This window comes from Oncorhynchus mykiss, chromosome 17 (genome assembly GCF_057628025.1).
Source record: "Oncorhynchus mykiss isolate SJ-2025 chromosome 17, ASM5762802v1, whole genome shotgun sequence".
Classification (NCBI taxonomy): domain Eukaryota; kingdom Metazoa; phylum Chordata; class Actinopteri; order Salmoniformes; family Salmonidae; genus Oncorhynchus; species Oncorhynchus mykiss.
Genome location: NC_143038.1, coordinates 734,611 through 757,992, shown reverse-complemented (window position 1 = coordinate 757,992; position 23,382 = coordinate 734,611). Strand labels below are relative to the sequence as shown.

Sequence of the window (23,382 nt, the reverse complement as noted above, 5' to 3'; positions counted from 1 at the left end):
AGAGAAGGTCTGCACCGGGGCCTGGGTCTCCACCTGGAGGGGAGAGAGTAGTCAGAGACATAGAGAGAAGGTCTGCACCGGGGTCTGGGTCTCCACCTGGAGGGGAGAGTAGTCAGAGACATAGAGAGAAGGTCTGCACCGGGGCCTGGGTCTCCACCTGGAGGGGAGAGAGTAGTCAGAGACATAGAGAGAAGGTCTGCACCGGGGCCTGGGTCTCCACCTGGAGGGGAGAGAGTAGTCAGAGACATAGAGAGAAGGTCTGCACCGGGGCCTGGGTCTCCACCTGGAGGGGAGAGAGTAGTCAGAGACATAGAGAGAAGGTCTGCACCGGGGCCTGGGTCTCCACCTGGAGGGGAGAGAGTAGTCAGAGACATAGAGAGAAGGTCTGCACCGGGGTCTGGGTCTCCACCTGGAGGGGAGAGTAGTCAGAGACATAGAGAGAAGGTCTGCACCGGGGCCTGGGTCTCCACCTGGAGGGGAGAGAGTAGTCAGAGACATAGAGAGAAGGTCTGCACCGGGGTCTGGGTCTCCACCTGGAGGGGAGAGTAGTCAGAGACATAGAGAGAAGGTCTGCACCGGGGCCTGGGTCTCCACCTGGAGGGGAGAGAGTAGTCAGAGACAGAAGGTCTGCACCGGGGCCTGGGTCTCCACCTGGAGGGGAGAGTAGTCAGAGACAGAGAGAAGGTCTGCACCGGGGCCTGGGTCTCCACCTGGAGGGGAGAGAGTAGTCAGAGACATAGAGAGAAGGTCTGCACCGGGGCCTGGGTCTCCACCTGGAGGGGAGAGAGTAGTCAGAGACAGAAGGTCTGCACCGGGGCCTGGGTCTCCACCTGGAGGGGAGAGTAGTCAGAGACAGAGAGAAGGTCTGCACCGGGGCCTGGGTCTCCACCTGGAGGGGAGAGAGTAGTCAGAGACATAGAGAGAAGGTCTGCACCGGGGCCTGGGTCTCCACCTGGAGGGGAGAGAGTAGTCAGAGACAGAAGGTCTGCACCGGGGCCTGGGTCTCCACCTGGAGGGGAGAGTAGTCAGAGACAGAGAGAAGGTCTGCACCGGGGCCTGGGTCTCCACCTGGAGGGGAGAGAGTAGTCAGAGACATAGAGAGAAGGTCTGCACCGGGGCCTGGGTCTCCACCTGGAGGGGAGAGAGTAGTCAGAGACAGAAGGTCTGCACCGGGGCCTGGGTCTCCACCTGGAGGGGAGAGAGTAGTCAGAGACATAGAGAGGTCTGCACCGGGGCCTGGGTCTCCACCTGGAGGGGAGAGAGTAGTCAGAGACATAGAGAGAAGGTCTGCACCGGGGCCTGGGTCTCCACCTGGAGGGGAGAGAGTAGTCAGAGACATAGAGAGAAGGTCTGCACCGGGGCCTGGGTCTCCACCTGGAGGGGAGAGAGTAGTCAGAGACATAGAGAGAAGGTCTGCACCGGGGTCTGGGTCTCCACCTGGAGGGGAGAGTAGTCAGAGACATAGAGAGAAGGTCTGCACCGGGGCCTGGGTCTCCACCTGGAGGGGAGAGAGTAGTCAGAGACATAGAGAGAAGGTCTGCACCGGGGTCTGGGTCTCCACCTGGAGGGGAGAGTAGTCAGAGACATAGAGAGAAGGTCTGCACCGGGGCCTGGGTCTCCACCTGGAGGGGAGAGAGTAGTCAGAGACAGAAGGTCTGCACCGGGGCCTGGGTCTCCACCTGGAGGGGAGAGTAGTCAGAGACAGAGAGAAGGTCTGCACCGGGGCCTGGGTCTCCACCTGGAGGGGAGAGAGTAGTCAGAGACATAGAGAGAAGGTCTGCACCGGGGCCTGGGTCTCCACCTGGAGGGGAGAGAGTAGTCAGAGACAGAAGGTCTGCACCGGGGCCTGGGTCTCCACCTGGAGGGGAGAGTAGTCAGAGACAGAGAGAAGGTCTGCACCGGGGCCTGGGTCTCCACCTGGAGGGGAGAGAGTAGTCAGAGACATAGAGAGAAGGTCTGCACCGGGGCCTGGGTCTCCACCTGGAGGGGAGAGAGTAGTCAGAGACAGAAGGTCTGCACCGGGGCCTGGGTCTCCACCTGGAGGGGAGAGAGTAGTCAGAGACATAGAGAGGTCTGCACCGGGGTCTGGGTCTTCACCTGGAGGGGAGAGAGTAGTCAGAGACATAGAGAGAAGGTCTGCACCGGGGCCTGGGTCTCCACCTGGAGGGGAGAGAGTAGTCAGAGACATAGAGAGAAGGTCTGCACCGGGGCCTGGGTCTCCACCTGGAGGGGAGAGAGTAGTCAGAGACAGAGAGAGAAGGAGAGGAGAAAGGAAGGGGAGAGGTGGTTCGACACTTGGGATGAGAGCGGAACCACACAGGGACAGAGAGAGGAGATAAAGTTCAGATTACTACTACTATAATGTGGTCAAACTGAAACATAGTATACACACCAGCAGGGGGCTTCGTATGAACACGTGGTCAATACGGCTTTGACTGACAGATTGAGGGTGTGTGTGTGTGTGTGTGTGTGTGTGTGTGTGTGTACCTCCTCCTGGTAGCTGATGCGGTAGGCTGTCTCCAGAGGTCTCTCCAGGAAGTTGAGGCTCAGCTTGTTGATGGGAGGCTTGAAGAAGTAGTCCTTCATCAGACTTGAAAGAGGAGAATAGATTGAGGAAAAGACAGGTAGAGGGTTTTAGGGGGAATCCAAACTTGAACTCGACTTCTGCATGCATGACTTGAATCATCCATTGACATCTATGCATTATTTACGTGATCATCGAGGTTAAGTGCATGCATCTCAAGCTGGGATTCCTCCCTTAGTGACTGACTTAAAATATATACGCTGTCACCACTAATCACCACTGCTGGTAATCCTAAACCAGCCAAGCCAGAGACTGTTCTCTCTGCTTCCGCACGGCAAGCGGTGCCCGTGTATCAAGTCTGACACCAACAGGCTCCTGAACAGCTTCTATCCCCAAGCCAAACGACTGCTGAAGAGCTAACAAATGTCTACACAGACGATCTGTCTGTCTAAGTTGACCCTTTAGTTATTTTTATTCTTGCACTGTCTCAATGCACACTGACACACACTGACACTCTCAACACACACATCTATACTGTCTCAATGCACACTGACACACACTGACACGCTCAACACACACATCTATACTGTCTCAATGCACACTGACACGCTCAACACACACATCTATACTGTCTCAATGCACACTGACACACACTGACACGCTCAACACACACATCTATACTGTCTCAATGCACACTGACACACACTGACACGCTCAACACACACATCTATACTGTCTCAATGCACACTGACACGCTCAACACACACATCTATACTGTCTCAATGCACACTGACACACACTGACACGCTCAACACACACATCTATACTGTCTCAATGCACACTGACACGCTCAACACACACATCTATACTGTCTCAATGCACACTGACACGCTCAACACACACATCTATACTGTCTCAATGCACACTGACACACACTGACACGCTCAACACACACATCTATACTGTCTCAATGCACACTGACACACACTGACACGCTCAACACACACATCTATACTGTCTCAATGCACACTGACACACACTGACACGCTCAACACACACATCTATACTGTCTCAATGCACACTGACACGCTCAACACACACATCTATACTGTCTCAATGCACACTGACACACACTGACACGCTCAACACACACATCTATACTGTCTCAATGCACACTGACACACACTGACACGCTCAACACACACATCTATACTGTCTCAATGCACACTGACACGCTCAACACACACATCTATACTGTCTCAATGCACACTGACACGCTCAACACACACATCTATACTGTCTCAATGCACACTGACACACACTGAGACGCTCAACACACACATCTATACTGTCTCAATGCACACTGACACACACTGACACGCTCAACACACACATCTATACTGTCTCAATGCACACTGACACACACTGACACGCTCAACACACACATCTATACTGTCTCAATGCACACTGACACGCTCAACACACACATCTATACTGTCTCAATGCACACTGACACACACTGACACGCTCAACACACACATCTATACTGTCTCAATGCACACTGACACGCTCAACACACACATCTATACTGTCTCAATGCACACTGACACACACTGACACGCTCAACACACACATCTATACTGTCTCAATGCACACTGACACGCTCAACACACACATCTATACTGTCTCAATGCACACTGACACGCTCAACACACACATCTATACTGTCTCAATGCACACTGACACGCTCAACACACACATCTATACTGTCTCAATGCACACTGACACGCTCAACACACACATCTATACTGTCTCAATGCACACTGACACACACTGACACGCTCAACACACACATCTATACTGTCTCAATGCACACTGACACACACTGACACGCTCAACACACACATCTATACTGTCTCAATGCACACTGACACGCTCAACACACACATCTATACTGTCTCAATGCACACTGACACGCTCAACACACACATCTATACTGTCTCAATGCACACTGACACACACTGACACGCTCAACACACACATCTATACTGTCTCAATGCACACTGACACACACTGACACGCTCAACACACACATCTATACTGTCTCAATGCACACTGACACGCTCAACACACACATCTATACTGTCTCAATGCACACTGACACGCTCAACACACACATCTATACTGTCTCAATGCACACTGACACGCTCAACACACACATCTATACTGTCTCAATGCACACTGACACGCTCAACACACACATCTATACTGTCTCAATGCACACTGACACGCTCAACACACACATCTATACTGTCTCAATGCACACTGACACGCTCAACACACACATCTATACTGTCTCAATGCACACTGACACGCTCAACACACACATCTATACTGTCTCAATGCACACTGACACGCCCAACACACACATCTATACTGTCTCAATGCACACTGACACGCTCAACACACACATCTATACTGTCTCAATGCACACTGACACGCTCAACACACACATCTATACTGTCTCAATGCACACTGACACGCTCAACACACACATCTATACTGTCTCAATGCACACTGACACGCCCAACACACACATCTATACTGTCTCAATGCACACTGACACGCTCAACACACACATCTATACTGTCTCAATGCACACTGACACGCTCAACACACACATCTATACTGTCTCAATGCACACTGACACGCCCAACACACACATCTATACTGTCTCAATGCACACTGACACACACTGACACGCTCAACACACACATCTATACTGTCTCAATGCACACTCACTCACACTGACACTCTCAACACACACATCTATACTGTCTCAATGCACACTGACACGCCCAACACACACATCTATACTGTCTCAATGCACACTGACACACACTGACACGCTCAACACACACATCTATACTGTCTCAATGCACACTCACTCACACTGACACTCTCAACACACACATCTATACTGTCTCAATGCACACTCACTCACACTGACACTCTCAACACACACATCTATACTGTCTCAATGCACACTCACTCACACTGACACGCCCAACACACACATCTATACTGACTCTATACACACACACACTCACATACAATCTTCATATACGCTGCTGCTACTCTGTTAATCATATATCCAGATGCCTAGTCACCTTACCCCTATACATATCTACCTCTATAGATCCAGTATCCCTGTACATTATAATATGGTACTGACCCTGTATATAGTATGTTTACCCCTATGCATATCTACCTCTATAGATCCAGTATCCCTGTACATTATAATATGGTACTGACCCTGTATATAGTATGTTTACCCCTATACATATCTACCTCTATAGATCCAGTATCCCTGTACATTATAATATGGTACTGACCCTGTATATAGTATGTTTACCCCTATACATATCTACCTCTATAGATCCAGTATCCCTGTACATTATAATATGGAACTGACCCTGTATATAGTATGTTTACACCTATACATATCTACTTCTATAGATCCAGTATCCCTGTACATTATAATATGGTACTGACCCTGTATATAGTATGTTTACCCCTATACATATCTACCTCTATAGATCCAGTATCCCTGTACATTATAATATGGTACTGACCCTGTATATAGTATGTTTACCTCTATACATATCTACCTCTATAGATCCAGTATCCCTGTACATTATAATATGGTACTGACCCTGTATATAGTATGTTTACCCCTATACATATCTACCTCTATAGATCCAGTATCCCTGTACATTATAATATGGTACTGACCCTGTATATAGTATGTTTACCCCTATACATATCTACCTCTATAGATCCAGTATCCCTGTACATTATAATATGGTACTGACCCTGTATATAGTATCCGTACCCCTATTGTCACGTTCTGACCTTTATTTCCTTTGTTTTGTATTTATCCATGTTCAGGGCGTGAGTTGGGTGGGCAGTCTATGTTTGTTTTTCTAGGTTTTGGGTATTTCTATGTTTCGGCCTAGTATGGTTCTCAATCAGAGGCAGGTGTCATTTGTTGTCTCTGATTGAGAATCATACTTAGGTAGCCTGGGTTTCACTGTGTGTTTGTGGGTGATTGTTCCTGTCTCTGTGTTTGCACCAGATAGGACTGTTTAGATTTTCGCACATTTATTGTTTTGTTAGTTTATTCATGTATAGTTCCTTCATTAAAGAACATGAATAACCACCACGCTGCATTTTGGTCCGCCTCTCCTTCACCACAAGAGAACCGTTACACCTATACATATCTACCTCTATAGATCCAGTATCCCTGTACATTATAATATGGTACTGACCCTGTATATAGTATGTTTACCCCTATACATATCTACCTCTATAGATCCAGTATCCCTGTACATTATAATATGGAACTGACCCTGTATATAGTATGCTTGTGTTCCTAGCTCCGAACAGTTTAGTAGTATCTAACAGCAGTGCAGTAGTATCTAACAGCAGTGCAGTAGTATCTAACAACAGTGCAGTAGTATCTAACAACAGTGCAGTAGTATCTAACAGTGCAGAAGTATCTAACAGTGCAGTAGTAAATAACAACAGTGCAGTAGTATCTAACAGTGCAGAAGTATCTAACAGTGCAGTAGTATCTAACAACAGTGCAGTAGTATCTAACAGTGCAGAAGTATCTAACAACAGTGCAGTAGTATCTAACAACAGTGCAGTAGTATCTAACAACAGTGCAGTAGTATCTAACAGTGCAGTAGTATCTAACAGCAGTGCAGTAGTATCTAACAACAGTGCAGTAGTATCTAAAAACAGTGCAGTAGCATCTAACAACAGTGCAGTAGTATCTAACAGCTGTGCAGTACTACCTAACAACAGTGCAGTAGTAAATAACAGCAGTGCAGTAGTATCTAACAACAGTGCAGTAGTATCTAACAACAGTGCAGTAGTATCTAGCAACAGTGCTGTAGTATCTAACAACAGTGCAGTAGTATCTAACAGCTGTGCAGTACTACCTAACAGCAGTGCAGTACTATCTAACAACAGTGCAGTAGTATCTAACAGTGCAGTAGTATCTAACAACAGTGCAGTACTATCTAACAACAGTGCAGTAGTATATAACAGCAGTGCAGTAGTATCTAACAACAGTGCAGTAGTATCTAACAACAGTGCAGAAGTATCTAACAACAGTGCAGTAGTATCTAACAGTGCAGTAGTATCTAACAACAGTGCAGTACTATCTAACAACAGTGCAGTAGTATATAACAGCAGTGCAGTAGTATCTAACAACAGTGCAGTAGTATCTAACAACAGTGCAGAAGTATCTAACAACAGTGCAGTAGTATCTAACAGTGCAGTAGTAAATAACAGCAGTGCAGTAGTATCTAACAACAGTGCAGTAGTATCTAACAACAGTGCAGTACTATCTAACAACAGTGCAGTAGTATCTAACAGTGCAGTAGTATCTAACAACAGTGCAGTACTATCTAACAACAGTGCAGAAGTATATAACAGCAGTGCAGTAGTATATAACAGCAGTGCAGTAGTATCTAACAACAGTGCAGTAGTATCTAACAGTGCAGTAGTATCTAACAACAGTGCAGTAGTATCTAACAACAGTGCAGTACTATCTAACAACAGTGCAGAAGTATATAACAGCAGTGCAGTAGTATCTAACAACAGTGCAGTAGTAAATAACAACTAGTCCTATCAACTAGTCCAGGGTCAGCTTTAGACCGTCAATCATTCCACTAAAGCCACCTACTACCTCCCAACTTTAATATGCCCCTCTAAACTGGTTCAGGGTCAGGGTTTATGACTGAACTCTGATCTAGGTTATTTAGATGTACTGAACTCAAAACAGTTCATAAGTAAAGCCAAAAGCCATCATACTCCCTCCGGTCCTCACCTGTCCTCCTTGATGACATCAACAAAATGGACGTCACTCTTCTCCCTGAAGTTCTTGGAGCGTAGCGGGATGAGGGCGGAGTGGTCCATGCCTGTGCCCCCCGGTCCCGCCCCTCCTGGACCCCCCATACCCAGGCTGGTACCCGTCCCTGTGCCCGTACTGGTCTTCTTTTCTTTCTCCTGGAGCATGTCACATAGAGAGCTCTGGCTGGCCATCACCGAGTCCTCCAGTGGAGGACTGAGAATGCCATTCAGAGCCCTGGGGCTGCAGCCTGGAGTAAACTACAGAAGAAGAAGGCGAGAGAGGGATGTGTGTTAGATAAGTGTGTGGTGCAGATGTGTGTTATTAGTAGGTGTGTGTGTGGATGTGTCGTTGCGTGCCAGGATAGGCGTGTGATCTACCTTGGCGCTGTTGGTCTTATGTTCATCCTGGCATCCATTCAGTCCGGCCCCCTCCTCTGTCTGCTCCCCATTCACAGTGCAGGACACACAGAGGGAAGCAGCCCCCCCAGGCATGAGGGCAGAGGTGTGGGGGCGAGGGCACGGGGTCAGGATGTCCTGAGAGCAACCACACTGAGCATGCTCTAACTTCCTCCCTGAGATCAGGTAGGTCTTCATCCCTGCAGAGGGGAAACGCACACTTAATAATACACAGACAACCACCATAACACACACACTTAATAATACACAGACAACCACCATAACACAAACACTTAATAATACACAGACAACCACCATAACACACACACTTAATAATACACAGACAACCACCATAACACACACACTTAATAATACACAGACAACCACCATAACACACACACTTAATAAAACACAGACAACCACCATAACACACACACTTAATAATACACAGACAACCACCATAACACACACACTTAATAATACACAGACAACCACCATAACACAAACACTTAATAATACACAGACAACCACCATAACACACACACTTAATAAAACACAGACAACCACCATAACACACACACTTAATAATACACAGACAACCACCATAACACACACACTTAATAATACACAGACAACCACCATAACACAAACACTTAATAATACACAGACAACCACCATAACACACACGCTTAATAATACACAGACAACCACCATAACACACACACTTAATAATAAACAGACAACCACCATAACACACACACACTTAATAATACACAGACAATCACCATAACACACACACAATCAACCCAGCAGTTGCACTGTGCAGTCCGACAGTCAGACAGTTAGTTAGTCAGTCAGTCAGTGATTCAGACCTGCCGACAGAAGGTCAGTCAGTCAGTCAGACCTGCCGATAGACAGTCAGTCAGTCAGACCTGCCGATAGACAGTCAGTCAGTCAGTGATTCAGACCTGCAGACAGACAGAGAGAGACAGTAATATAAGCTGTGGTGTATCACAGTGTGTTTGCACAACACCAGAGACAGTAGTGGCGGAGTTAAAGGGCAATTCCACCACTTTTCAACCTCATTTTCATCATCGCCAGCACAATACCAGTGTATATGGGAAAAATGTTATATCTGATGACATCATCAAAAGAAAAATAATGTCACAGAGATGCATGAGGACCTTTCTTCTTATTGTTTTAACCACAGATCAGTGAAACGTGCCGTTTTCACATATGTAGAGACACTGGCATTGTGCTGGAGATAATGAATATGAGGTTGAAAAGTGGCGGAATTGCCATTTAAAGGAAAGATCCACCTATTTTGAATGTTATGTAGTTTTTGTGCAGCTCTGAATGATGTTTTATCAATTACAGGGGTCATTTAATGTTTTCATGTGTATCTGAGCTATTGCCATTCAAGCTGGCAGAAATACAACTGGCATGATGAGTTTTGTAACATAGTCATCTTTCCTTTAACAATGATGTGGGGCAAACAAGGAAATACACAAACACTGGATTACTAGAAGTGGCCAACGGCCAGCCGGTATCAGCCTGTTCAAACACGCTAGAGCTAGTTGGGCTAGATAAAGGTACCATAGTTCATATACAGCTAATACTAGCAAGGCTCTCATCATTTTAAACATGGCTAATGCTAGGCAAGTTCAAAAAGAGCTTATACTAAGAGCTTGTACTAACTAGGCTAGCAAGTGCTCTCACAGTTCAAACACAATGCTAGAATAGGTTAGCTAACCGCTCTCACAGTTCAAACACAATGCTAGAATAGGTTAGCTAACCGCTCTCACAGTTCAAACACAATGCTAGAATAGGTTAGCTAACCGCTCTCACAGTTCAAACACAATGCTAGAATAGGTTAGCTAACCGCTCTCACAGTTCAAACACAATGCTAGAATAGGTTAGCTAACCGCTCTCACAGTTCAAACACAATGCTAGAATAGGTTAGCTAACCGCTCTCACAGTTCAAAATGAAATGCTAGCCAGGCTAGATTGATGTCTCACAATTCAAACACAGCCAATACTAGGCTAGGTTAGCTAGTGCTCTCATTGTTCAACATTACTGATGCTAGCTAGGCTAGCTCTCATAATCGAAACACAGTGGAAGCTCAGGGGATTGTAAGCAAATAGGAAAAATGTAAAACTAATTTGAATTTAAAAAAAATATTTTTAGGAACTAGTTTGCTGTTCCTGCACTAATGCAAAAGTTCTCTGAATATGTTTTTATGAAAAGTGTGTATCTGTGAATATGTTTCAGATAAACACACATAAAATATGTATCTAGCTACATGTGATGTGTCAGCCTTTGCTGTGAGTGTATTTGATCTGTATATTAGTCAGCTCATGTATAAGTGTGTGTGTACGTCAGTTTGTACGTATGAGTTTGTGTATGTGTGTGTGTGTGTGTGTGTGTGTGTGTGTGTGTGTGTGTGTTTGCACTAGCTCTTTACTGAGTGAGTCACACACTCATATTGTGCTTCTCTGTTTCTCTCACGTGTCTTTTAGAATCACCAAGGCTGAGAGCCCATTCATCTCTTCTGTCTTTAAGTTTCTCCCTCCTCCCTCCATCACTCACTTTCCTCCATCACTATCTATCTTTCTCCCTCCATCACTCACTTTCCTCCATCACTATCTATCTTTCTCCCTCCTCCCTCCATCACTCACTTTTCTCCATCACTATCTATCTTTCTCCCTCCATCACTCACTTTCCTCCATCACTATCTATCTTTCTCCCTCCTCCCTCCATCACTCACTTTCCTCCATCACTATCTATCTTTCTCCCTCCATCACTCACTTTCCTCCATCACTATCTATCTTTCTCCCTCCTCCCTCCATCACTCACTTTCCTCCATCACTATCTATCTTTCTCCCTCCATCACTCACTTTCCTCCATCACTATCTATCTTTCTCCCTCCTCCCTCCATCACTCACTTTCCTCCATCACTATCTATCTTTCTCCCTCCATCACTCACTTTCCTCCATCACTATCTATCTTTCTCCCTCCTCCCTCCATCACTCACTTTCCTCCATCACTATCTATCTTTCTCCCTCCATCACTCACTTTCCTCCATCACTATCTATCTTTCTCTCTCCTTCTTTTCACTCTACCACTTCCATTGGCAGACACACCACCATAAGAAGACGTGCTCTTATCTCATTTCCCGGTCTCTCTAACTCTCTAATTCAATTCAAGGGGCTTTATTGTCATGGGAAACATATGTTAACATTGCCAAAGCTAGTGAAGTAGATAATATACAAAAGTGAAATAAACTATACAAATGAACAGTAAACATTACACATACAGAAGTTCCAAAAGAATGAAGACATTACAAATGTCATATTATGTATATATACAGTGTTGTAACAATGTGCAAATGGTTGAAGTACAAAAGGGAACTCTGTCTCTCTACACCTCTCTCTTGCATATCTCTCTCTCACACCTCTCTGATTCAGAGGGGTTGGGGCTCCCAAGTGGCGCAACATTCTAAGGCACTGCATTTCAGCGCTAGAGGGATCCCTACAGACCCTGATTCGTTTCCAGGCTGTATCACAACCGGCCGTGATTGGGAGTCCCATAGGGCGGCACACAATTGGCCCAGCGTCGTCTGTGTTAGGGTTTGGCCGCCATTGTAAATAAGAATTTGTTGTTAACTGACTTGCCTGGTTAAATAAAACATATTTTTTTTATAAATGGGAAAGACATTTCAGTTGAATGCATTCAGTTGTACAACTGACTAGGTATTCCCCTTTATCTCCCTCCCTCTCTCCACCCCTCAAATCAGTTCATGAGAACCAAAACCCACCAGACTCTATCTCTCCTCTCTCTTCTGTTGCCAGATCAGTCACTGTCACTGGTGTCACTGTGAACAACATACCTAATATAGTAATCTATTCTATTCTAGCCTGTCTGGGTCTCCCTGGCTGTCCCTGGGTGTGTGTGTGTGTGTGTGTGTGTGTGTGTGTGTGTGTGTGTGTGTGTGTGTGTGTGTGTGTGTGTGTGTGTGTGTGTTCACGCATGTGTGCCTCGGAGTTGTGGTCCCTTAGCTGGATTTAATGTGTATGTGTTTGTCTATCTCTGCATGTCTGTCTGTCTGTCTCTGCGTGTCTGTGTCTGTCTGTCTGTCTCTGCATGTATGTATCTGTCTGTCTGTCTGTCTCTGCATGTATGTGTCTGTCTGTCTGTCTGTCTGTCTCTGCATGTATGTGTCTGTCTGTCTGTCTGTCTCTGCATGTATGTGTCTGTCTGTCTGTCTCTGCATGTATGTGTCTGTCTGTCTGTCTGTCTCTGCATGTATGTGTCTGTCTGTCTGTCTCTGCATGTATGTGTCTGTCTGTCTGTCTGTCTGTCTGTCTGTCTGTCTGTCTGTCTGTCTCTGCGTGTCTGTGTCTGTCTGTCTGTCTCTGCATGTATGTGTCTGTCTGTCTGTCTGCATGTATGTGTCTGTCTGTCTGTCTGTCTGTCTGTCTGTCTGTCTCTGCGTGTAGGTGTCTGTCTGTCTGTCTCTGCGTGTCTGTGTCTGTCTGTCTGTCTCTGCATGTATGTATGTGTCTGTCTGTCTGTCTGTCTGTCTGTCTGTCTGTCTGTCTGTCTGTCTGTCTGTCTCTGCATGTATGTGTCTGTCTGTCTGTCTCTACGTGTCTGTCTGTCTGTCCGTCTCTAGGTGTCTGTCTGTCTGTCTCTGCGTGTCTGTCTCTTCATGTGTGTGTGTCTGTCTCTTCATGTGTGTGTCTGTTCATGTGTGTGTGTGTGTGTGTCTGTCTGTCTGTCTCTGCATGTGTGTCTGTCTGACTCTGCATGTGTATCTGTCTGTCGCTGCATGTGTGTGTGTCTGTCTCTGCATGTGTGTGTGTGTGCGTGTATGTATGTATGTGTGTGTGTGTGTGTGTATGTATGTATGTATGTATGTATGTATGTATGTGTGCGTGCGTGCGGGCCAGTGAACAGGAACAGGGGGGAAGGACACTACAGTGTGAGAAACAGCAAGAGGAAGTGAATGGAAAGTTGTATAACAGTGGGCAACACAGCACACACACTCTTACAGTGGTCTTGTTACCAACTGTCTATGTTTACTGAGGCAGGACATGAGAATCAGAGATGAGTGGATTTTATCAAAACAATGTACTGCAAGAAAAGGGAGTGTGTGTGCAGGAGTGTGTGAGAAAGAGAGAGAGAGAGAGTGTAGAGTGTAGAGTGAAAGAGAGAAAGGGAGAGTGGAAAGAGAAGGAGTGTGTATTTATGTCTGTGTTTGTTTGTGTGTGAGAGATGATAGAACCAAGGAGGGCCTACAGCAGCACCTAGATCTTCTGCCAGACCTGAGCCCTGACAGTAAATCTCAGTAAGACCAAAATAATGGTGTTCAAAAAAGGTCCAGTCGCCAGGACCACAAATACAAATTACATCTGGACACCGTTGCCCTAGAGCACACAAAAAACTATACATACCTCGGCCTAAACATCAGCGCCACAGGTAACTTCCACAAAGCTGTGAACGATCTGAGAGACAAGGCAAGAAGGGTCTTCTATGCCATCAAAAGGAACATACAATTTGACATACCAATGAGGATCTGGCTAAAAAAATACTTGAATCAGTTATAGAACCCATTGCCCTTTATGGTTGTGAGGTCTGGGGTCCGCTCACCAACCAAGAATTCACAAAATGGGACAAACACCAAATTGAAACTCTGCATGCAGAATTCTGCAAAAATATCCTCAGTAAAACACCAGATAATGCATGCAGAGCAGAATTAGGCTGATACCCGCTAATTATCAAAATCCAGAAAAGAGACGTTAAATTCTACAACAACCTAAAAGGAAGTGATTCCCAAATCTTCCATAACAAAGCCATCACCTACAGAGAGATGGACTTGGAAAAGAGTCCCCTAAGCAAGCTGGTCCTGGGGCACTGTTCACAAACAGAACCCACAGAGCCCCAGGACAGCAACGCAATTAGACCCAACCATATATCATGAGAAAACAAAAAGATAATTATTTCCAATGTGTCAAGTAATTAACAAAAACACTGAGCAAACTAGAATGCTATTTGGCCCTAAACAGAGAGCACGCAGTGGCAGAATACCTGACTACTGGGACTGACCCAAAATTAAGGAAAGCTTTGACTATGTTCAGACTCAGTGAGCTTAGCCTTGCTATTGAGAAAGACCGCCGTAGGCAGACATGGCTGTCAAGAGAAGACAGGCTATGTGCACACTGCCCACAAAATGAGGTGGAAACTGAGCTGCACTTTATAACCTCCTGCCCAATGTATGACCATATTAGAGACACATATTTCCCCCAGATTACACAGATCCACAAAGAATTCAAAAACAAACCCGATTATGATAAAGTCCCATATCTACTGGGTGAAATACCACAGTGTGCCATCACAGCAGCAAGATTTGTGACCTGTTACCACAAGAACGTTAACACTAGAAGCTTATTACCTAAAATGGATCAATTGAAAATGTAGGTCCACAGCTCCAATCCAGATGTGTTGGTCATTATTGAGACGTGGTTAAGGAAGAGTGTTTTGAATACTGATGTTAACCTTTCTGGTTAGAACCTTTATCGGCAAGACAGATCTTCCAAAGGTGGGTGAGTGGCAATCTTTACCAATAATCACCTTCAGTGCTCGGTTGTCTCCACCAAGTCTGTCCCCAAACAATTTGCTGGTTTTAAGTATTAAACTTTCAAATAGCACCCAGCAACAGTCACCAAAGAGCTATCGTCCTCCATCAGCACCGGCCTGTACCCTACCTGCCCTAAGCTCTCTCCTGGCCCCTTACACTAAGTCTGAATTTGTCCTGCTAGGTGACCTAAACTGGGACATGCTTACACCAGCTGACCAAGTCCTAAAGCAATGGGACTCCCTAAATCTCTCTCAGATTATTACCAATCAAGGTATGACTCCAAACACCCATCAAAGGCTACTCTTCTTGATGTTATCCCCACAAATAATCCTGATAGGTATCAGTCTGGTGTTTTTTGTAATGACCTTAGTGATCACTGTTTTACAGCCTGTGTTCGTAATGGCTGCTAAGTGAAACGACCTGTCCTGATTTGTTATAGACCCTTGCTAAAAAGCTTTAATGAGCAAGCCTTCCTTCATGAACTGGCTTCTGGAAAATGGTATAGAATCCCTTCTGTCGAAGACACTTGGACATTTTTTGATATGTTCAGTGGTATTGTTAACAAACACGCCCGCATAAAGAACATTTAAATTAAAAACAACCGTGATCTTGCAGAGTTACTCCACCTCAAAAATTACATTTGGCAAAAGGCTCGGCACATGCATACTCAGGCTGACTGGCTCTCGTTCAGGCAAATGAGAAATAAGTGCACTCAGGCCATCCGGAAGGCCAAAGTTAGTTACTTTAAGGAGCAGTTCTCTCTCTGTGGGTCTAACCCCAAGAAATTCTGGAAAACGGTTAAAGACCTGGAGAATAAACCCTCCTCCTCACAGCTGCTCGTGTCCCTTAAAGTTGATGATGCGGTTGTTACTGACAAGAAGCACATGACGGAGCTCTTTAAATCACCACTTCATTAAATCAGGATTCCTATTTGACTTAGCCATGCCTCCTTGCCCGTCCAACATTTCCTCATCTCCCACCCCTTCTAATGCGACCGTCCCCGATGCTTCTCCCTCTTTTTCCCCTGCCCCACTACAAAGTTTCTCTCTGCAGGCTGTCACTGAGTCCGAGGTGCTAAAGAGGTTCCTGAAACTTGACCACAAAACAACATCAGATGGTTTAGACCCTTTCTTCTTTAAGGTTGCTGCCCCCTATCATCGCCAAGCCTATCTCCAACCTTTTTAACCTTTCCCTCCTTTCTGGGGAGGTTCCCATTGCTTGGAAGGCTGCCACGGTTCGTGCTTTATTTAAAGGGGGAGATCAAGCTGATCCTAACGGTTATAGGCCTATTTCTATTTTGCCCTGTTTATCAAAAGTGTTGGAAAAACTTGTCAATAATCAACTGATGTCTATATTTTCTCTGGTATGCAATCTGGTTTCCTCTCAGGTTATGGATGTGTCACTGCAACCTTAAAGGTCCTCAATGATGTCACCAATGCCTTTGATTCTAAGCAATGTTGTGCTGCTATTTTTATTGACTTGGCCAAAGCTTTTAATTACGATAGACCATTCCATTCTTGTGGGCCGGCTAAGGAGTATTGGTGTCTCTGAGGGGTCTTTGGCCTGGTTTGCTAGCTACCTCTCTCAAAGAGTGCAGTGTATAAAGTCAGAAAATCTGCTGTCTCAGCCACTGCCTGTCACCAAGGGACTACCCCAAGGCTCAATCCTAGGCCCTACGCTCTTCTCAATTTACATCAACAACATAGCTCAGGCAGTAAGAAGCTCTCTCATCCATTTATATGCAGATGATACAGTCTTATACTCAGCTGGCCCCTCCCTGGATTTTGTGTTAAATGTTCTACAACAAAGCTTTCTTAGTGTCCAACAAGCTTTCTCTACCCTTAACCTTGTTCTGAACACCTCCAAAACAAAGGTCATGTGGTTTGGTAAGAAGAATGCCCCTCCTCCCACAGGTGTTATTACTACCTCTGAGGGTTTTGAGCTTGAGGTAGTCACCTCATACAAGTACTTAGGTGTATGGCTAGACGGTACACTGTCCTTCTCTCAGCACATATCAAAGCTGCAGGCCCAAGTTAAATCTAGACTTGGTTTCTTCTATTGTAATTGCTCCTCTTTCACCCCAGCTGCCAAACTAACCCTGATTCAGATGACCATCCTACCCATGCTAGATTACGGAGACCTAATTTATAGATCAGCAGGTAAGTGTACTCTCGAGCGGCTAGATGTTCTTTACCATTCGGCCATCAGATTTTCCACCAATGCTCCTTATAGGACACATCACTGCACTCTATACTCTTCTGTAAACTGGTCATCTCTATATACCCGTCACAAGACCCACTGGTTGATGCTTATTTATAAAACCCTCTTAGGCCTCGCTCCTCCCCTATCTGAGATATCTACTGCAGCCCTCATCCTCCACATACAACATCCGTTCTGCCAGTCACATTCTGTTAAAGGTCCCCAGAGCACACACATCCCTGGATCGCTCCTCTGTTCAGTTCACTGCAGCTAGCGACTGGAACGAGCTGCAACAAAACACTCAAACTGGACAGTTTTATCTCCATCTCTTCATTCAAAGACTCAATCATGGACACTCTTACTGACAGTTGTGGCTGCTTTGAGTGAAATATTGTTGCCTCTACCTTCTTGCCCTGTTGATGTTTGTACCATGTTCTGTGCTGCTACCATGTTGTGTTGCTACCATGTTGTTGTCATGTGTTTCTACCATGCTGTGTTGTCATGTGTTGCTGCCTTGCTATGTTGTAGTCTTAGGTCTCTCTATATGTAGTGTTGTGTTGTCTCTCTTGTCGTGATGTGTGTTTTGTCCTATATTTATATATACAGCTCTGGAAAAAATGAAGAGACCACTGCAAAATGATCAGTTTCTCTGGTTTTACTATTTATAGGTCTGTGTTTGGGTAAAATTAACATTTTTGTTTTATTCTATAAACTACTGACAACATTTCTCCCAAATTCCAAATAAAAATATTGTAATTTAATGGTCAAAATAACTAAAAAGATGCAGTGTTGTCAGACCTTGATATATCATTCTGAAACATGAGTTGATGACTGAGGAATAATGGCACGACAATGGGCCTCAGGATCTCATCATGGTATCTCTGTGCATTCAAAGTGACATCGATAAAATGCAATTGTGTTCGTTGTCCATAGGTTATGCCTGCCCATACCATAACCCCTCCGACACCTAATTTATTTCTATAAATTGCCTGCTTTCCTTATATGAACTGTAATTGTTGCATGTTGCGTTTCTATTTGTGTGCGATAGGCTGTTTTCAGCTACCAGCTCTCACAGTCTCACGTCAGAATTAGACAGTCATCCATGTTTCTCAAACGTCACATTTCAAAGTCTTTATTCTTAAGTTAAGGCATTACCTACGAATGGTTAAGGTAAGGGTTAAGGTAAGGGTTAAGGTAAGGGTTCAGGTTTGGGCTTAAAACAAAAATTGACAAAGCTACTTTCTGTCGCTGGATTCGGACACAAAACCTTTTCCACCAGAGGCAGATGCCCATCTTTCATCCCCGCCCATAACACCGAAACCTACTTGAAGGTAACAGCGCTCACTGTTGCCCCTAGTGGCCGGTTTCCACTTCATTTCCCAACATCCTCAGACATGGATGGATGTTGAATACTGACTTGTATCACGGGGGACCTGGCTGGTTTTCAAAGCAAAACAGGTTTCATAGCTAAAAATACAGTTTCCCAGACGCATCAAAATAACAAAAAAGGGTGTGCCTGTGTTTATGTATGGTGATGTCTCTGCAAATGGAGGTGGATGCGTGTCCAACATAGTTGAAAGGAAAAGCTATAGAGCTGGAATCAAGTCCATATAAACTTCCCTAATAACCCTATACTCTGTGTGTCAACCCTCTCTAGGATGTACAGCTATCCAGTAAGTGTATGGGAGGAACACTTAGCTTGACAGCCTGACACACAAACACACACACACACTGAGAGGAACACTTAGGCCTGACAGCATGACACACTTTAGCCTTTAATGCACCTGATGGATTCTATTGATTCTGTATAATACACAGGCTGCTGGGCACACACATACACACAATCCCAGCGAAGAACACACACACGATGAAGGGACACACACACATGCTTAATTTACTATGGCTGCTGTGGAGACAGAAATAGACAGAAGAGCAGAAACAAAGTTTCTTTCTCTTTCTGATAACCACTTATTTTCACTCTATGAATGAATACACACACACTTGTACACTTTCTATCATTCTCGCTTTCTCTTTCCCTGTCTTTTTCTCTTTCCAACCTAGAGGCCATTGTGTCCTTGAGAAGAAAGCTGAGTAAACTCCAAACATTTGTTTTACCTTTTTTTTACAAATTCTTATTTACAATGACGGCCTACCGGAGAACAATGGCGGCCTACCGGAGAACAATGGCGGCCTACCGGAGAACAATGGCGGTCTACCGGAGAACAATGGCGGCCTACCGGAGAACAATGGCGGCCTACCGGTTCTGCCCGACTGCCTTGATCAGGGATTCAATCCAGCAACCTTTCGGTTACTGGCTCAACGCTCTAACCACTAGGCTACCTGCCAGCCCAATGAGAGAGCACAGACAAAGGAGGGAGAGAGATGGAGAGTGAGGGAGGGAAAGAAGACAGTGCCTGCAGACCGTTTCCTGAGAGAGAGAGAAAGAGAGAGAGAGAGAGAGAGAGAGAGCAGACAGGGAGGGCATGAGAGGGCATATGTGCCAGGTGTTTGTAGCCCAGCCAGTTGGCATTGGCAACACTGATTTCTCTAGGGAAGAGAGAGAGATAGAGAGAGAGAGAGAGGAAGCGAGAGGGGGAGAGAGAGAGGAAGAGAGAGAGAGATAAAGAGAGAGAGAGGGAGAGAGAGAAAGAGAGAGGAAGAGAGGGAGAGAGAGAGAGAGAGAGAGAGAGAGAGAGAGAACGTGTGCTTGTACATGTGCGTGAGAGAGGGGCCTATACCCTGCTGGCAGCTATACTTTGGGGGACAGGGGGTAAGGAGAGGGGGGGGGGGGAGTCCAGTAGAGAAATGGCTTGAGGGTGAGAGTGTTTAAAATTCAATTGAGCGCTAATGGCATGTTTATCAGTTAATGAGAGAGGGAGAGCCAGAGAGAGTAGTGAGAGGGAGGAAGAGAGAGAGAGGGGGAGTGAGTGAGTGAGCGAAGGAGAGGCAGAGAGAGGGAGTGAGTGAGAGAAGGAGAGGCAGAGAGAGAGAAAGGGAGAGAGAGAGAGGGAGTGAGTGAGTGAGAGAAGGAGAGGCAGAGAGAGGGAGTGAGTGAGAGAAGGAGAGGCAGAGAGAGAGAAAGGGAGAGAGAGAGAGGGTGTGAGTGAGTGAGAGAAGGAGAGGCAGAGAGAGGGAGTGAGTGAGAGAAGGAGAGGGAGAGAGAGGAGAGAGAGAAAGGGAGAGAGAGCAAGAGAGAGGGACAGATGCATACATAAACAAACAAGTGTCAGCTGCCCTGGGTTAATGATCAAAGCAAATGCTGCATACCAATACTGCAGGGGAGGAACAGCAACAAATATTCCCTTGTATACATCCACACGCACGCTTGCACGTACACATTCTAGGGTTGGCCGGTATCCAGATTTTCATACCATCATACTGTTCCTGTACCAAGGGCCGCTATTTCCCTAAACACACACCCCTCCCTAAAATGCAGAGTTGGTCCCCTAAGAGTGCAGTACCACCCACGGTTCTGCTGCCTACATCTGGTGTCCTGATGTCCCTACAGCCTGTAATGATGACCACATCCCCCCCCCCCACACACACACACACACACACACACACACACACACACACACACACACAAGCAGACAACACACGCACTAACATAAGCAGACAACACACACACACTAACGTCTGCTTCCAACTCACACTCTCAAACACCTAGATCCCCTGAACGCAGCTCACTCTCTAGATCCCAATTACCTGAATCCTGATCAGCTGTTCACACACCTGTATGTCATTATCACACACTATTTATCTCAGTTCTTTAAACCTCATCATTGTGAGTTATTGTTTGTTTTGTGACACACTTCTATTCAGAGCTCTGTTTTTCACGTAATTGAATCATCCCGTGTATGATAGTTTTTTCCTGCCTCACTAACGACACCTTTTGCCTATTCCCTGCCTGTACTTTAGCGGATTTCCTGTTATCTACCTATTTCCTGATCTCCTGAACTACGTTACTAGCCTTTTCCCTGCCTGCACTGTTGCCTTGTTGGACCCCCTGTGTATGACCTTCTGCCTGCCCCTGGACCCAGCTACCTGCCTCCTCCTGTGTATGACCTACTGCCTGCCCCTGGACCCAGCTACCTGCCTCCTCCTGTGTATGACCTTCTGCCTGCCCCTGGACCCAGCTACCTGCCTCCTCCTGTGTATGACCTTCTGCCTGCCCCTGGACCCAGCTACCTGCCTCCTCCTGTGTATGACCTACTGCCTGCCCCTGGACCCAGCTACCTGCCTCCTCCTGTGTATGACCTTCTGCCTGCCCCTGGACCCAGCTACCTGCCTCCTCCTGTGTATGACCTACTGCCTGCCCCTGGACCCAGCTACCTGCCTCCTCCTGTGTATGACCTTCTGCCTGCCCCTGGACCCAGCTACCTGCCTCCTCCTGTGTATGACCTTCTGCCTGCCCCTGGACCCAGCTACCTGCCTCCTCCTGTGTATGACCTTCTGCCTGCCCCTGGACCCAGCTACCTGCCTCCTCCTGTGTATGACCTTCTGCCTGCCCCTGGACCCAGCTACCTGCCTCCTCCTGTGTATGACCTTCTGCCTGCCCCTGGACCCAGCTACCTGCCTCCTCCTGTGTATGACCTTCTGCCTGCCCCTGGACCCAGCTACCTTCCTCCTCCTGTGTATGACCTACTGCCTGCCCCTGAACCCAGCTACCTGCCTCCTCCTGTGTATGACCTTCTGCCTGCGCCTGGACCCAGCTACCTGCCTCCTCCTGTGTATGACCTTCTGCCTGCCCCTGGACCCAGCTACCTGCCTCCTCCTGTGTATGACCTACTGCCTGCCCCTGAACCCAGCTACCGGCCTCCCCCTGTGTATGACCTTCTGCCTGCCCCTGGACCCAGCTACCTGCCTCCTCCTGTGTATGACCTTCTGCCTGCCCCTGGACCCAGCTACCTGCCTCCTCCTGTGTATGACCTACTGCCTGCCCCTGAACCCAGCTACCTGCCTCCTCCTGTGTATGACCTTCTGCCTGCCCCTGGACCCAGCTACCTTCCTCCTCCTGTGTATGACCTTCTGCCTGCCCCTGGACCCAGCTACCTGCCTCCTCCTGTGTATGACCTTCTGCCTGCCCCTGGACCCAGCTACCTTCCTCCTCCTGTGTATGACCTTCTGCCTGCCCCTGGACCCAGCTACCTTCCTCCTCCTGTGTATGACCTTCTGCCTGCCCCTGGACCCAGCTACCTGCCTCCTCCTGTGTATGACCTTCTGCCTGCCCCTGGACCCAGCTACCTTCCTCCTCCTGTGTATGACCTTCTGCCTGCCCCTGGACCCAGCTACCTTCCTCCTCCTGTGTATGACCTTCTGCCTGCCCCTGGACCCAGCTACCTGCCTCCTCCTGTGTATGACCTTCTGCCTGCCCCTGGACCCAGCTACCTGCCTCCTCCTGTGTATGACCTTCTGCCTGCCCCTGGACCCAGCTACCTTCCTCCTCCTGTGTATGACCTTCTGCCTGCCCCTGGACCCAGCTACCTGCCTCCTTTACAAATAAACACCTGCTGCGCCCTGCGCTTGAAACCAGCCCTCTGTCTCCCATCGTGTTCATTATACACACACACTAGTGCATTAGCAGACAAACACACAGTATCATACAAAGTATCATTGGCGCCCTGTATATGTGTGTGTGTGTGTATATATATTTTTAGAGGAGACCCCCTGTATAGAGGAGACGCCCTAGGAGACCCC

The 23,382-nt window shown here is 46.7% G+C and overlaps 1 protein-coding gene across 1 annotated transcript in view; it reads right to left on the bottom strand.

The window, feature by feature from the left end:
• The window catches only part of LOC149975663 (adenylate cyclase type 9-like), an 81,783-nt gene that overhangs the window by 14,228 nt on the left and 44,173 nt on the right, over window positions 1-23,382 (bottom strand). Inside the window, exons 5-7 of the mRNA XM_090204358.1 lie at window positions 8,828-9,045; window positions 8,427-8,707; window positions 2,488-2,590 (exon numbers count right to left, since the gene is read on the bottom strand). Coding sequence (XP_090060484.1) covers window positions 2,488-2,590; window positions 8,427-8,707; window positions 8,828-9,045 — 602 coding nt within the window. The remainder of the gene's footprint in view (window positions 1-2,487; window positions 2,591-8,426; window positions 8,708-8,827; window positions 9,046-23,382) is intronic.